General features: G+C 43.6%; 1 protein-coding gene across 7 annotated transcripts in view; it reads right to left on the bottom strand.

Moving 5' to 3' along the window:
* MRTFA (myocardin related transcription factor A) overlaps positions 1–12,717 on the bottom strand; it is a 308,975-nt gene that overhangs the window by 205,404 nt on the left and 90,854 nt on the right. Inside the window, exon 1 of one of the 7 annotated variants that reach the window (XM_029590442.1) lies at positions 733–1,198. The exons of the other annotated variants lie outside the window; for them this stretch is intronic. Coding sequence (XP_029446302.1) covers positions 733–802 — 70 coding nt within the window. The 5' untranslated portion in view covers positions 803–1,198. Of the gene's footprint in view, positions 1–732; positions 1,199–12,717 lie in introns of those variants that run through there. 7 annotated transcript variants of the gene reach the window in all.

Below are 12,717 nucleotides of genomic sequence, written 5' to 3'. Positions count from 1 at the left end.
TTTTAGTCTGTTTATGCCAGGGTCCATGTTGCAGTGCTTGCCTGTGCATTCTGAACGAAGGCCACTGTAGTGGGGAATATACAACATCAGGAAATTACAGCATATCCCCAGCTATCTCCATCCCTGCTCGGAACATGCTGGCACAGACTACAGAGCTTGGGCGTATCTCGCAGCTTCAAATACAGGACACTGCTATTTTACACTGAAACTGTGAACTTTGTTCTCTATGCAGAAGAGTGTGCGGTGGTTTCCTTTCAAAAGCAGTTTGCTTTAGAGAGATTAAAAAGAGCACTCTGTGATGTACAGTTCCTGCCCACTTTAGTAAGGAACAGTGGAAAACAAAACTAAAATGTTGTTGCATTCAACGGGGGGAGAGGGGCAGCGGCTGTCTAGCTGGGAGGGGGGGGGAGGGGAGCGCGGTACAAAGTTTGCCTCTCCTCTCTCTGAAACTCGGCAGAGGAGGAGGTATCCCGGTCTTTGTATCAAGCCTTTGGTTCCTGCAATGATCTCCTTCCGGAGATATAAACGGCTCTCAGCAGCCGAAAAGTCAAGCTTGTGAAATGGATCAAAACTTTTGCCGGATGCTAGTTACCGGAATAGCAGAACAAAACCCCAAGCATGGCCAAATGAATGAAGTGTGTGTGTGTGTGTGGCCTTGCAGCTCCTCGCCCTTCCCTGCCTCCCATCCCCACACCCAGCATGTTTCAGAGAGGAAAAAACAAGCAACTTTACCTGTCTGGATTGCCAACATTGCAGTCTCTGGCTCCAGCAGAGTCATGACAGGTCCTTTGCTAGCTACCATCCGTTCAAAAACCAGAACTCTTATTGGAAAAAAAAAAATTTGCAAAAGCCGCCTTCACGTCTAAACCCGAAACTACAGGGTGTCCATGTCCTTCCGGCCAATACACAAAATCGCAGAGCCGGCTGCAGGGAAACACCCCAGTGCAGCTCTGTCTTCAGCCCCTGTGCAGGCAAGTTAGGACCTACCCAGCCTCAAGTTACTGACTGCCCTACAGGAAAAAGCAAATACTCCAGCTATGACTGTGAAGCTGTGGTTTCTGGCCAAAAAGCAGGCAGAGTGGGCGAGCCCGCCCCTTGCAGAGCAGAGCAGAGACACAGCGTCTTCCCCTCACCCACTCTTTTCTAAAAGGAGGGGGGCCCCAGGGGACTTCTAGTCCCACCAGGGATCTGGCAATGCCGATTCCCAGCGAAAGACCGGAGAAGAGGCGGGGCAAAGCATCACCAGGAACACAAGAGCCCAGCCAGATCACGTCACCAGCCAGATTACATCTGCTAATATTTACAAAACATATAGAGCGAGGAAAGAGGCGAAGACGCCAGGCCAAAGGACATGCAGGCTGGCTCACGAAAGAGATGCACGCAGAAAGTTGCCAGACTTGGCCAAGCCCCACACAGGGACTGTGGAAGGCCTGCAAGAAAGTGCACATTACTGCAAAAAAAATAAAATAAATAAAAGTGGGACCAGCTCGATTAGACAGCCTTAACACTTTTTTTTTTTTTTTTAATTTTTGAAATAAGTTGTCGGCTCAAACTGTTCTTTGAACTGCATTATTATTTGAGAAGCTGCAGCTTCATGGCCTGAAAAGCACTTAAGCTGCAAAGAATATCAGAAATGCTAGTCTGAAACAATTTATGGTTGCAGTGGGTGCTGCAATGTGCTGTTCATAATAATCTGGAACACACACAATATGTCACAGCAGGCTCCCACCTGAGGCTAAATAACTGGAGGATGGACGGTTACTTTTGCAGTTTCTGCTGGGCAGGCCACTAAAACTCTTAGCCCAGTGTTTCCCAGCAAGGAAAAGTCACTACTGCCTGATGCTCAGATCCAGGCTAGTACCTGAGCTCTGCTCTTAGCATCTCACAGCAACAAGAGACACCAGTAGCGGTTCTTAAACATGTAGGAGCTCCTTTCTGGGAACATCAAAATTAAATATTAATCAAGATATTCAGTGGTCAGCAAGACAAAACACAGAGCTTCCGGTTCATATCATCACTGCTTTGTGATGTCAGCAGTGATTTTGCCTATGCAAACACTAAACTAAGTAAAAGAGGGAGAAATGAATCAAAGCTGAGCTCTGTAGTTTTGTAGTTTGTATATGTATGTTTTGATTGCATTAGTTAATGATTATACTGTATGTATACTGGATAATTTACTGATTGTATTTTATATTTAATTTTATTGTAAACTACTTGGATAATCTGTTTTTACATGCAGTACATCAAATTTAATAAATAATAATAATAATGCAGGCCTCTCCTTCCTAGCTACAACATGAGCTCCGGAGTGTGGTAATTGATGGGCAGCATACAGGATAGGAATAGTTGGGCCCTGCTTTCTGCACATGACACATCCAACTTCCCCTTTCTTCTTTGATTCCTTCTAGCTTCTGACTTATCCCCAGGCTGAGCGAGACGGGGAGAGTGTGCATGGACTACTGGAAGCCATTCATTGAGTGCTGGGAGCAGCACAGTGGAGGAGAGCTGGCAGTCACATGTGGCAATCAAGGTAAACTAACTGAGCCAGCTACCCACACTACACAGATTTCTCCCTTCTCCTGCACTCGTATATAGAGAGAAATGGTCCTCATATGTCTTTCTGGCCCCTCTCTCCCTTTACTTTGAAATTTGGAAGAGATGGTGGTGGGAATTCTAGTGCTTCCCTAGCTCTTCTTTTGGCCACATTTGCCCTATTCATGTCTGCACTGCCTGCTCCAGGGAGGCTGGTATGCCACACATTTTTGTCAATGAGGTGTGTCGTGGGGTTGAAAAGGTTGGGAAACACTATCTTAGCCCTTGAGAACAGGAAATGATGTTGCTTAAATCTGCTCCTTCTATGGACGAACCTCCACACACAACATATTTTAGATATGTTTTACTTTGTTAGCCAACACTGATATTTAAACCTAATGTGTGAAAGCATATGTTCAGACCAAGTCTATATGATCTCACTCAAATGTCAATAATAACAGGTGGTCATGTAAATAAAATTTTATTTGCAAAAATAAATGTCCATCATACATCAGTACAGGAACTGCACAAGATGACCTTGTGTCTTTCTTATAATGTACCCAAAAAGTATAATAAGTCATATATGGGAAAGGTTCTTCTAAGAATTTTTTTAAAGTATTTTTCTTTGCATTTAAAATATTAGCTCTTCTTAATAAGAAAATAAGAATTGCCATACTGGGTCAGACCAAAGGTCCATCAATCCCAGGATCCTGTTTCCAACAGTGGCCAATCCAGGTCACAAGTACCTGGCAGGATCCCAAGGGTTAGATAGAGTCCAAGCTGCTTATCCCAAGAATAAGCAGTGGATTTCTGCAACTCTACCTTAACAATGGTTAATGGACTTTGCCTCCAGGAACTTGTCCAATCCTTTTTTAAATGCAGCTGCACATATAGCTTTCACCACATTCTCTGGCAACAAATTCCAGAGCTTAATTATACATAGAATAAAAAAATAGCTTCTCATATTAGTTTTAAATGTATTACTCAGTAACTTCATTGTGGCCCCTCTGATCTTTGTACTATTTGAAAGAATAAACTAATGTTTACATGTTCTATTCCACTCATTATTTTGTAGACCTCTATCATATCTCCCCTCAGCCGTCTCTTCTCCAAGCTGAAGAGTCCTAATCTCTTTAGCCTTTCTTCATAGGGGAATTGTTCCATCCTCTTTAAATTAAACAACATGTTGTACATATTACTTAATACTTATCCTAGATGCCAATCATGATCTTAGTCCACTGGGAGATTGTATAAGCAGATGTTCGAATCAGAAATTCTTCAGGGAGATCTATCATGTTGGTCATATTTCAAGGTTCCCGATGGAGAGACAAATAGTCAAGAACAGAATGTCATGATTTGCTAATAATCTCATAAATCGGCCTGAAGGCCATCAGAATGTCTGAACCAGCTTAATCTTATTTTGTTAGTCACCACGATCTTAGGCATAAGTGGTTGATAAGTACAAAGGGAAAGTTGATAAGTACAAAGGGAAAGCAGGAACAATACTGCCCTCACTCAAATACACAGAGGCAGGGTCCAAACATGGAGGTGGACCTGAAGTTTTTATTTAACATGGAGGTGGACCTGAAGTTTTATTTAATTAATTTACTAGGTTTACCGCCCAGCCCAGATTACTAAGAGGGAAAAAAAGTAAAGCTAAATTGTTTGCCATGCTTGAGAATATTTATGGAAAAGTATATACTACCTATATGGGGTATACAAGTTGTAAGATTTTTCAAAAGCAGAATAAACAGCATTCTTTTTTTATTTTTTATTTATTCATTATTCATTTTTACAATCAAGAAAATATTTACTTGATTTAGAAATCTGAAGTCTGATCTTTTACAAAAGGAAAAAGATCAGTAAGAAAAATACATCAATAGATCAATATCCTCAAAATAAGTCCTAAACAGAAGGAAATTTAAATTATACTTTATTACATTATATCTGTATAACACCATAACTTACCAATAGCTGAGCTTTCTTTAATCTAAAGGGAAGAACATACCTTGTAATGGAGATGATATACCGTATTTTCCGGAGTATAAGACGAGTTTTTAACCCCTGAAAATCTTCTCAAAAGTCAGGGGTCATCTTATATGCCGGGTGTCGTCTTATAGGGCATATATTTGCCGGCGTATAGGACGTACTTTTTTCCCCTGAAAATAGGTGAAAAATAAGGAGTGCGTCCTATGCGCCGGTAATCCAAATTTACAGCGTCTGGTGGACTCCCCGCACCCTCGCTCCCCGATTGGCCGATGCGCTCTTGCTCCCCGAGTCATTCACCCTCACTTCCGGATGCCATAGAAATTGATTCTCCACGCCCTCGCTCCTCAAGTCACCCCCCCAGATGCTGTAAAATGTTCATTCTCCGCTCCCCGATTGACCGACCAATCGGGCAGCGTGCCTTCACTCGAGTCACTCCCTCCCCGCCACCGGATGCTGTAAAAAAGTTCATTCTCTGCTCCCTCGCTCCCCGATTGGCCGGTGCTGGGCAAGGGGCTTGCTTCGGCAATCGGGCAGCGCGCCTTCGCTCCTCGAGTCACTCCCTCCCCTCACCGGATGCTGTAAAAATGTTCATTCTCCGTTCCCTCGCTCCCCGATTGGCCGATGCGCTCTTGCTCCCCGAGTCACTCACCCTCCCCTCTGGACGCTGTAGAAATTGATTCTCCGTGCCCTCGCTCCTCGAGTCACTCCCCCCGGATGCTGTAAAATGTTCATTCTCCGCTCCCCGATTGGCCGGTGCTGGGCAAAAGGGGCTTGCTTCAGCAAGCCCATTTTCCCAGCACTGACCAATCGGGCAGCATGCCTTCGCTCGAGTCACTCCCTCCCCCCCACCGGATGCTGTAAAAAAGTTCATTCTCAGCTCCCTCGCTCCCCGATTGGCCGGTGCTGGGCAAAAGGGGTAGTTTATACGGCGAGTATATCCCAAACTCTATATTTTAAATGGAAAAGATGGGGGTCGTCTTATACGCCGGAAAATACGATATACCAAACTCTAGATATCTTTTCCTAACTACGCTGTTCTATTTTCTTCTTTCTTTTTGTCTAGAAATTCAGTAAGCTGAGAGGGTATAAAAAACAAAAACGTATTTCCTTTATAAGATACCAAACACCGACAGGGAAATCTTAATTGAAATGTTACCCCTAGCTGTAGAGCTAGCGGTCTAAGAAGTAGAAATTGCTTTCTCTTCTTTTGAGTGGTCTTTGAAACATCCAGAAAGATCCTAATTTGCATACTTAAGAAGGTCTGCATTCTGTTTTTAAAGAACAAATTTAAGATCCAATCTCTCTCTGGCTCCAATGTAAATATAACTATCATGGTAGCTGGTTTTACCAGCACTGAATCAGATGTTTCAAGCACTTCAGATATATTTAACTTAGAAACTATTTCTGCCTGGTCTCCTTTAACCTCTCTGCTCGTATCTCTAACTACATCATTATTCTGATTTTTATAAGGTATATAAAATACCCTAGTAACTGGTGGAATATTCTCTTCTGGTACCTTCAAAATTTCTCTTAGGTATCTTTTATAAATCTCCTTGGGGAATATAAGAGGTAATTGTGGAAAATTCACAAAGTGCAAATTTTTACCTTTCAAAATATTTTCCATGTTCTCTAATTTAATCTGTAGGTTCAGATTGTCTTTAACTAAAGTATCTTGTATATTTTTACTAGATTCCAACATACTTTTATCATCTATATTCTGACGGGTTAAACTAGTTGTTTTTTCCAATATTTGAATACGATCTTCATGATCTTGTTCTCTCTCAGAATAAGAGCCAAATTACCCTGATATATACTTCCCCAGTCCCTCTATAGCCTCCCAAACGGGCTGATACAGTAAAGTCTGATACAGTAAAATGCGCGCGATTCAGTATTCAAATTAGGGCCGGCAGTAAAAAGAGGCGCTAGGGACACTAGCGCGTTCCTAGCGCCTCTTTTTGGACAGGAGCGGCGGCTGTCAGCGGATTTGATAGCCGACGCTCAATTTTGCCGGCAAAATTGAGCGTTCGGTTTTCAACTCGCGAGCCAACTTCAAATTTTTATTTTTTTTTTTTACTTTTTGTAACTTTCGGGATCTCAGACTTAATATCGCCATGATATTAAGTCGGAGGGTGCACATAAAAGCAGTCTTTACTGCTTTTCTGTGCACTTTCCCGATGCCCGGAGAAATTAGCGCCTTTGGGCAGGCGCTAATTTCTGAAAGTAAAATGTGCGGCTTGGCTGCACATTTTCCTTTCTGAATCGCGCGGGAATACTTAATAGGGCCATCAACATGCATTTGCATGTTGCGGGCACTATTAGGTTCGGGGGGGGGGGGGGGGGGGGGGGTTGGACGCGCGTTTTTGACCCCTTACTGAATAAGGGGTAACGCTAGCGCGTCGAAAACGCCTGTATTGGCCTGTGTGTGAGTCAAGCATTATAATTTTAGGCTTTGTCATTTGAAAGTCCGAAACTGCCTTCACAGAAGTAGAAATCTTTTGTCTGGTTACACTGCAATCTCCCATGGCTGTACTGTCGGCAACCTCACCGCTCCTCTTCTGAGTGGTGGCTTCGATGTCAATTCCTGGAGATGGGTTCCCTGACTGACCATTCCCTTTGTCTGCAACTTTGGCAGACAATGTGGTCACTTCCTCCTCCGGGCTTCTCTGCAATGCAGGATTTGCCAGCGCTTCCCTAACTATCGGTGAGAGTGATATATCAGTGCCAGGAGAGAGGCTCTGCTCTAAATTTAGAGTACCTCCTCCTTGCGGCTCAATTGCTGATTGTTGCCCAGCTCGAATATCGTGAGAGTCCATTGGGCCCATTCAAGGCGGGATCAAGAGTGGCTCCAGGGCAAGCAGTTCTGTATGAGGCATTATTATTAATAAAATACCAGTAGATAAGAAAAAGTTTGGACTCAAAGTCTCCCATTAGTGGCTTAACTCAAATATACAAATTTTCCTTCCCGTGGAGACTGAGGGATAAGGAGATCCAAATCAATTATATTTATAAAAGTATACCTTAATCACAGTCCATTCATCAATTTCTTGAGACGGGGGGATTGAAGCAAAGCTGCATACCCCTTAGGCATGCGCGGCTTTGGCGACACGACGCTGAAAATCCACTTTTAAAGCTCACTTAAGGCGTTGCCGGATGATGACATCACGAAGTAGGCGAACCCAGAACACCTCCATCGTGGCCTGGTATAGCGTTCAGCACCCCCGGTAAGGCTTCAGGGCCCTCTCAAAGAATGTCCTTTCCTCCCAATCTCCAGAATAAGCAGCATTCTGAATAGTGAGCTGCTTGTCAGCCCAGGGCCGCTCAGTAGAACAGAAAAGTTAATTCTAGAAAGTAGTTTGAGAGAGAAATTATGCTTCCCAATGCATCTAGCTCACTCAAGAATTACAAGTGCATATAGACAGAAAAGGCAAAGACAATGCATCACAAAACCATGGAGAGACATTGATTCCAAATTCTCAAGGACAGTGAAAATGGCCCATTTATTTATTTATTGCTACTTATATGCCACTAATGCCAGAGTCTCTAGGTGGCTACACATTGCAGAGTGACAATCTGAAACAGGGATAAGGAACAGTTCCTAGAAGGAAGTTTGTTTACTTGTAAACAGGATTCTCCTCAGAAAGCAGGATACATTAGCTACTATCCATGGGTGACATTCTATTGCACCGACACAGACCCAAGCTCTCAGAGCTCAGTTAAGACTCTACTGAGCATGGGTGGGAATTTCTGCACATACACATACTGCGTCATGAGTCCCTTGGTTTCTTCCAGAGCTTAAGAAAGTCAGTCAATTTTTCAGGGAGGCAGGTAGGTATTAAAAAAGGCTAATTCATCCTGTCTACAGAGAACCCTGTTTACAGGTAAGCAAACTTGCTTTCTCCATCAACAAGCAGGTACGAATTAGCCATAGCATTGAGGGTGTCTCAAGGTGAGGGTTGCATTGCGGAGCAATTACTTTAGGTCAACCCAGCCTCTCCAGGTGGAGAATGGACTACTGGATGAACAGGCTGCACAGAACTCCTTGCCCAAGTTACTGTCTCCTCAGGATATGCTATCCAGACAATAGTGGGTTGTGAAGGTGAACACAAAAGACCAAGTAGCAGCTTTGTAAATAAATGTTCAATAACAGTGGCTCTGAGGAGAGTCACTGAAGTCACAATGGCTCTCACTTGATAAACCTTAAAAGAATCTGTAAGCCATCCAAGTGCATAAAAGTGTGCTATACAGTCTGTTAGCCAACTAAAGTTTGACAACTGCCCTTCCCAATCTACTGGGATGAAAAGATGCAAACAGTTGAGAAGTTGGACAGTGAGGTTGAGTCCTCTTTAGGCAATAAGCCAGGGCTCCCTTACAGTCCACGGAATGAAGAATCCATTCTCCTCTATGCACATGTGGCTTTGGAAAGAACATAGGAAGCACGATAGTCTAATTTGGAACGTAGATACCACTTTTGGAAGGAACTTGGGGTGAGTATGAAGCATCACCATTTTATAAAAAAAATGAAGGTATGGTGAGTATAAAACCAGAGCCTGTAGTTCATTTACTCTTCATGTTAAAATGACAGCCACAAATAACACTTTCCAGGTGAAACACTTCAAGTCAACCAACTCGAGAGGTTCAAAAGGAGGTTTCACAAGTTGAGCTAGGACTACAATGAGGTCCCGACGATAAGAACATGCCATACTGGGTCAGACCAAGGGTCCATCAAGCCCAGCATCCTGTTTCAAACAGTGGCCAATCCAGGCCATAAGAACCAGGGCAAGTGCCCAAAAACTAAGTCTATTCCATGTTACCATTGCTAGTAATAGCAGTGGTTATCATCTAAGTCAACTTAATTAATAGCAGGTAATGGACTTCTTCTCCAAGAACTTATCCAATCCTTTTTTTACACACAGCTATACTAACTGCACTAACCACATCCCCTGGCAACAAATTCCAGAGTTTAATTGTGTGTTGAGTGAAAAAGAACTTTCTCCGATTAGTTTTAAATGTGCCACATGCTAACTTCATGGAGTGCCCCCTAGTCTTTCTATTATCTGAAAGAGTAGAAAACGATGGAGGTTTACTGGCTGGAGTCTTGGAATGCCACAGTCCTTTCATGAACTTAGAAACTAAAGGATAGAAAAGAGCTTGGAGCCCCTCCCATCTGTTGGTGATATGCTGCAATGGCACAGCTTTGATTGAAGATGTGTTAAGGCCTGAGGCCAAGAAGCAGAAGAGATACTGAATCAAACCGGGCGTGGTTTCGGCCCGGGGGCGTTCCGGAGGCGTGGTCACGGCCTCCGGACCAGCCCCCGGGACTGGAACTTGGAGTGGGGCAGCCGGCCGGCAGGCGTAACTTTGCCGACAAAGGTAGGGGGGGGTTTAGATAGGGCCGGGGGGGGGGGGGGGGTTAGGTAGGGGAAGGGAAGGTGCGGGGGGGTGGAGGGAACGGAGGCAGGCTGTGTGGCTCGGCGCGCGCAGGCTGCCGATTTTGGGCAGCCTTGCGCGCACCGACCCCGTCTGTTTTTCATAATGGTATTTATGAGATATTTTGGGATAGTATGGAATGTTTATGACCAATTGTATTAACTTGAGATTCCTTTTATGTCTGTTAGCATATGCTGTATTTAGAATCTGTATTAACCTTCGTATTTTGAAAAAAAAGTTATACAGGACACATACGGGGTCAGAATTACTCACCACCATGTGAATTCTTGATGAGTAAGCGCACAGTAGCATTAACTATGGACATGAAAAACTTGCCCTCTCCCCGACTTTCTTCCTCCTCCTGTTAAACATTTCTATTTTTTATTTCCATTTTCTCAAAAGATATTTCATGCCTACGTATTAAGTGTACATCTTTTGCTTCATTCATTCTAATTTTACGAGGGTCTTATCCAAGTTCACTTATTAGCTGTTAATGCTGTGCTCCTCCTTACAAAATAATGAATGTGTTTGTGGTATGGTTATAACTGCTGACTGGATTTATGTACAGTATCTCTTTTCATGGTGCCACTGCCTCAAACCTTGCACTGCAGAATGAGAGGGGAGGCTTAGGAGCTGCTGTCTCATCAGCAGTACATGCCACAGAAAGCAGTAACATGCTCACATTCTTCATTTCTCCCCCACCCCTTCTGCTCACCCTGACACACTTGGCCTTGGACCAGCAGCAGCCCTGGTCCCATGCAAGACGCAACAAGCCCCATTCTGTTCTCCAGCTACTTGCCAATCCAAACCCTGTGCATGCAACGCTGTGACCAGGGGCTGGAGAGCAGTAAAATCACTACCACTACAGATGAGCTCCAGCTGTCCAGTCTCTCTAGCCACTATCTGGGCTCTTGGTCATTTGTCCCAAGTTTAGAGAAATACATTTTGAAGTATGTGCAAAAAATTCCTTGTCAGTAGATCAGAACATTAAACAAAGGGGCATGCACTAAGGATCATGTCAAAAACAGCATTATCAATCATGCTATCTTTATTTCTTACTGTGTAGTAAATAGGGCTCCTGGGCCAGTTCAGTGGCTCAGACACTAAGTGTTGCACACTGATGTATGGAAAACCAGGTTTTACTCCCCAGGCGGTCAAGATTGCTATAGTGGCAGCACTCATAGCCCCCTAGGGGATTGGAGTCCCAATCATTGCTCAGTGGTGATACCTACTGGCTAGAACTAGGGTGAACATTTATTTATTTATTTAACCGTTTTTATATACCGACGTTCATCGAGGATATCACGTCGGTGTACATTGAACAAGAGTATGCGCTGTAGGCGTTTGACAATAAACCTGAGAGCATAAATGAGTTTAGAGTTGAGTGAATAGCGTAACATATGAGAAAAACAAGGTAGTAGAAGAGTTATATAAGATATATAACGGCAAAACAATGCTATATAATATATACAATTTAAGAAACACAACTGGATGCATTGGGACTGCAAGGGGGGAGGGAGGGAATCAAAGAAGGAAGTTAGCTAAGGGGGGATTGAGGGAGGATAGGCAAAGAGGATGTGTGCGTGCGGAGAGTAGAGGGCCAAGGTGTAGATATTAGGAGTAAGCTTATTTATTTATTTATTTTTAATTTTTATATACCGAAGTTCTTGTAGGGACTACAAATCACTCCGGTTTACATAAAACAATGAACTGCCCAACAGAGAGCGGAGCTTTACATAAGCTTGAGAGAATAGCCACGTTTTGAGTTTTTGCTTAAAATTTTTTGGGCTTAGTTCTTGGCACAGATCTGTGGGCATTGTATTCCATAAGACGGGACCGGCTAAGGAGAAGGCTCGGGCTTTGGTGGAGGCAAGATTGGTGAGTTTAGGAGAGGGGGTGCGTATGGTGGCAAGGTATTGGTTTCTTGTCGGTCTGGAAGAAGGGTGGAATTGGAGGGAGTCTTTGAACCAGTTCATGTCGGAGTTGTGTAGTGCTTTATGAATGATTGAAAGAGTCTTGTATTGTATGCAGGAGGAGATTGGTAGCCAGTGGAGCTCTTTTAAAACACTTTGAATACTGTGTACAATTCTGGTCGCCACATCTCAAAAAAGATATAGTTGTGATGGAGAAGGTACAGGGAAGGGCGACCAAAATGATAAAGGGAAAGGAACAGCTCCCCTATGAGGAAAGACTAAAGAGGTTAGGACTTTTCAGCTTGGAAAAGAGACGGCTGAAGGGGGATATGATAGAGATGTTTAAAATCATGAGAGGTCTAGAACGGGTTAATGCGAATCAGTTATTTACTCTTTCGAATAATAGAAACACTAGGGGGCACTCCTTGAAGTTAGCATGTGGCACATTTAAAACTAATTGGAGAAAGTTCTTTTTCACTCAATGCACAATTAAACTCTGGAATTTGTTGCCAGAGGATGTGGTTAGTGCAGTTAGTGTAGCTGTGTTTAAAAAAGGATTGGAGGAGGCTGTATGAGAATTACCTTGCACCGGTGAGAATAGCAATAGCATAATTTTCCCTTGGGTTTGCTGCCGGAGAGATCGAGACGCTGGGCTTCATCAGACGTCAGAGGGAGGCGCCGGAAGAACTCTATTTAAAGCGCATCCCCTCCAGCGTGTCGCCGAATTGGCGCGTGCACAAGGGGCGCCCGACTTTGCCCGACAGAGCCCTTAATATTGTTTCTTAATTTCTCTGGAAAAGGAACAAGCGTCATATGTCAAGTTGAAGTGTTTCCTGGTTGGTATCATGCCTGCAAA

The sequence above is a fragment of the Rhinatrema bivittatum genome, chromosome 2 (genome assembly GCF_901001135.1).
Source record: "Rhinatrema bivittatum chromosome 2, aRhiBiv1.1, whole genome shotgun sequence".
In the NCBI taxonomy this organism is placed as follows: domain Eukaryota; kingdom Metazoa; phylum Chordata; class Amphibia; order Gymnophiona; family Rhinatrematidae; genus Rhinatrema; species Rhinatrema bivittatum.
This window is presented reverse-complemented; position numbering and strand designations above follow the sequence as displayed.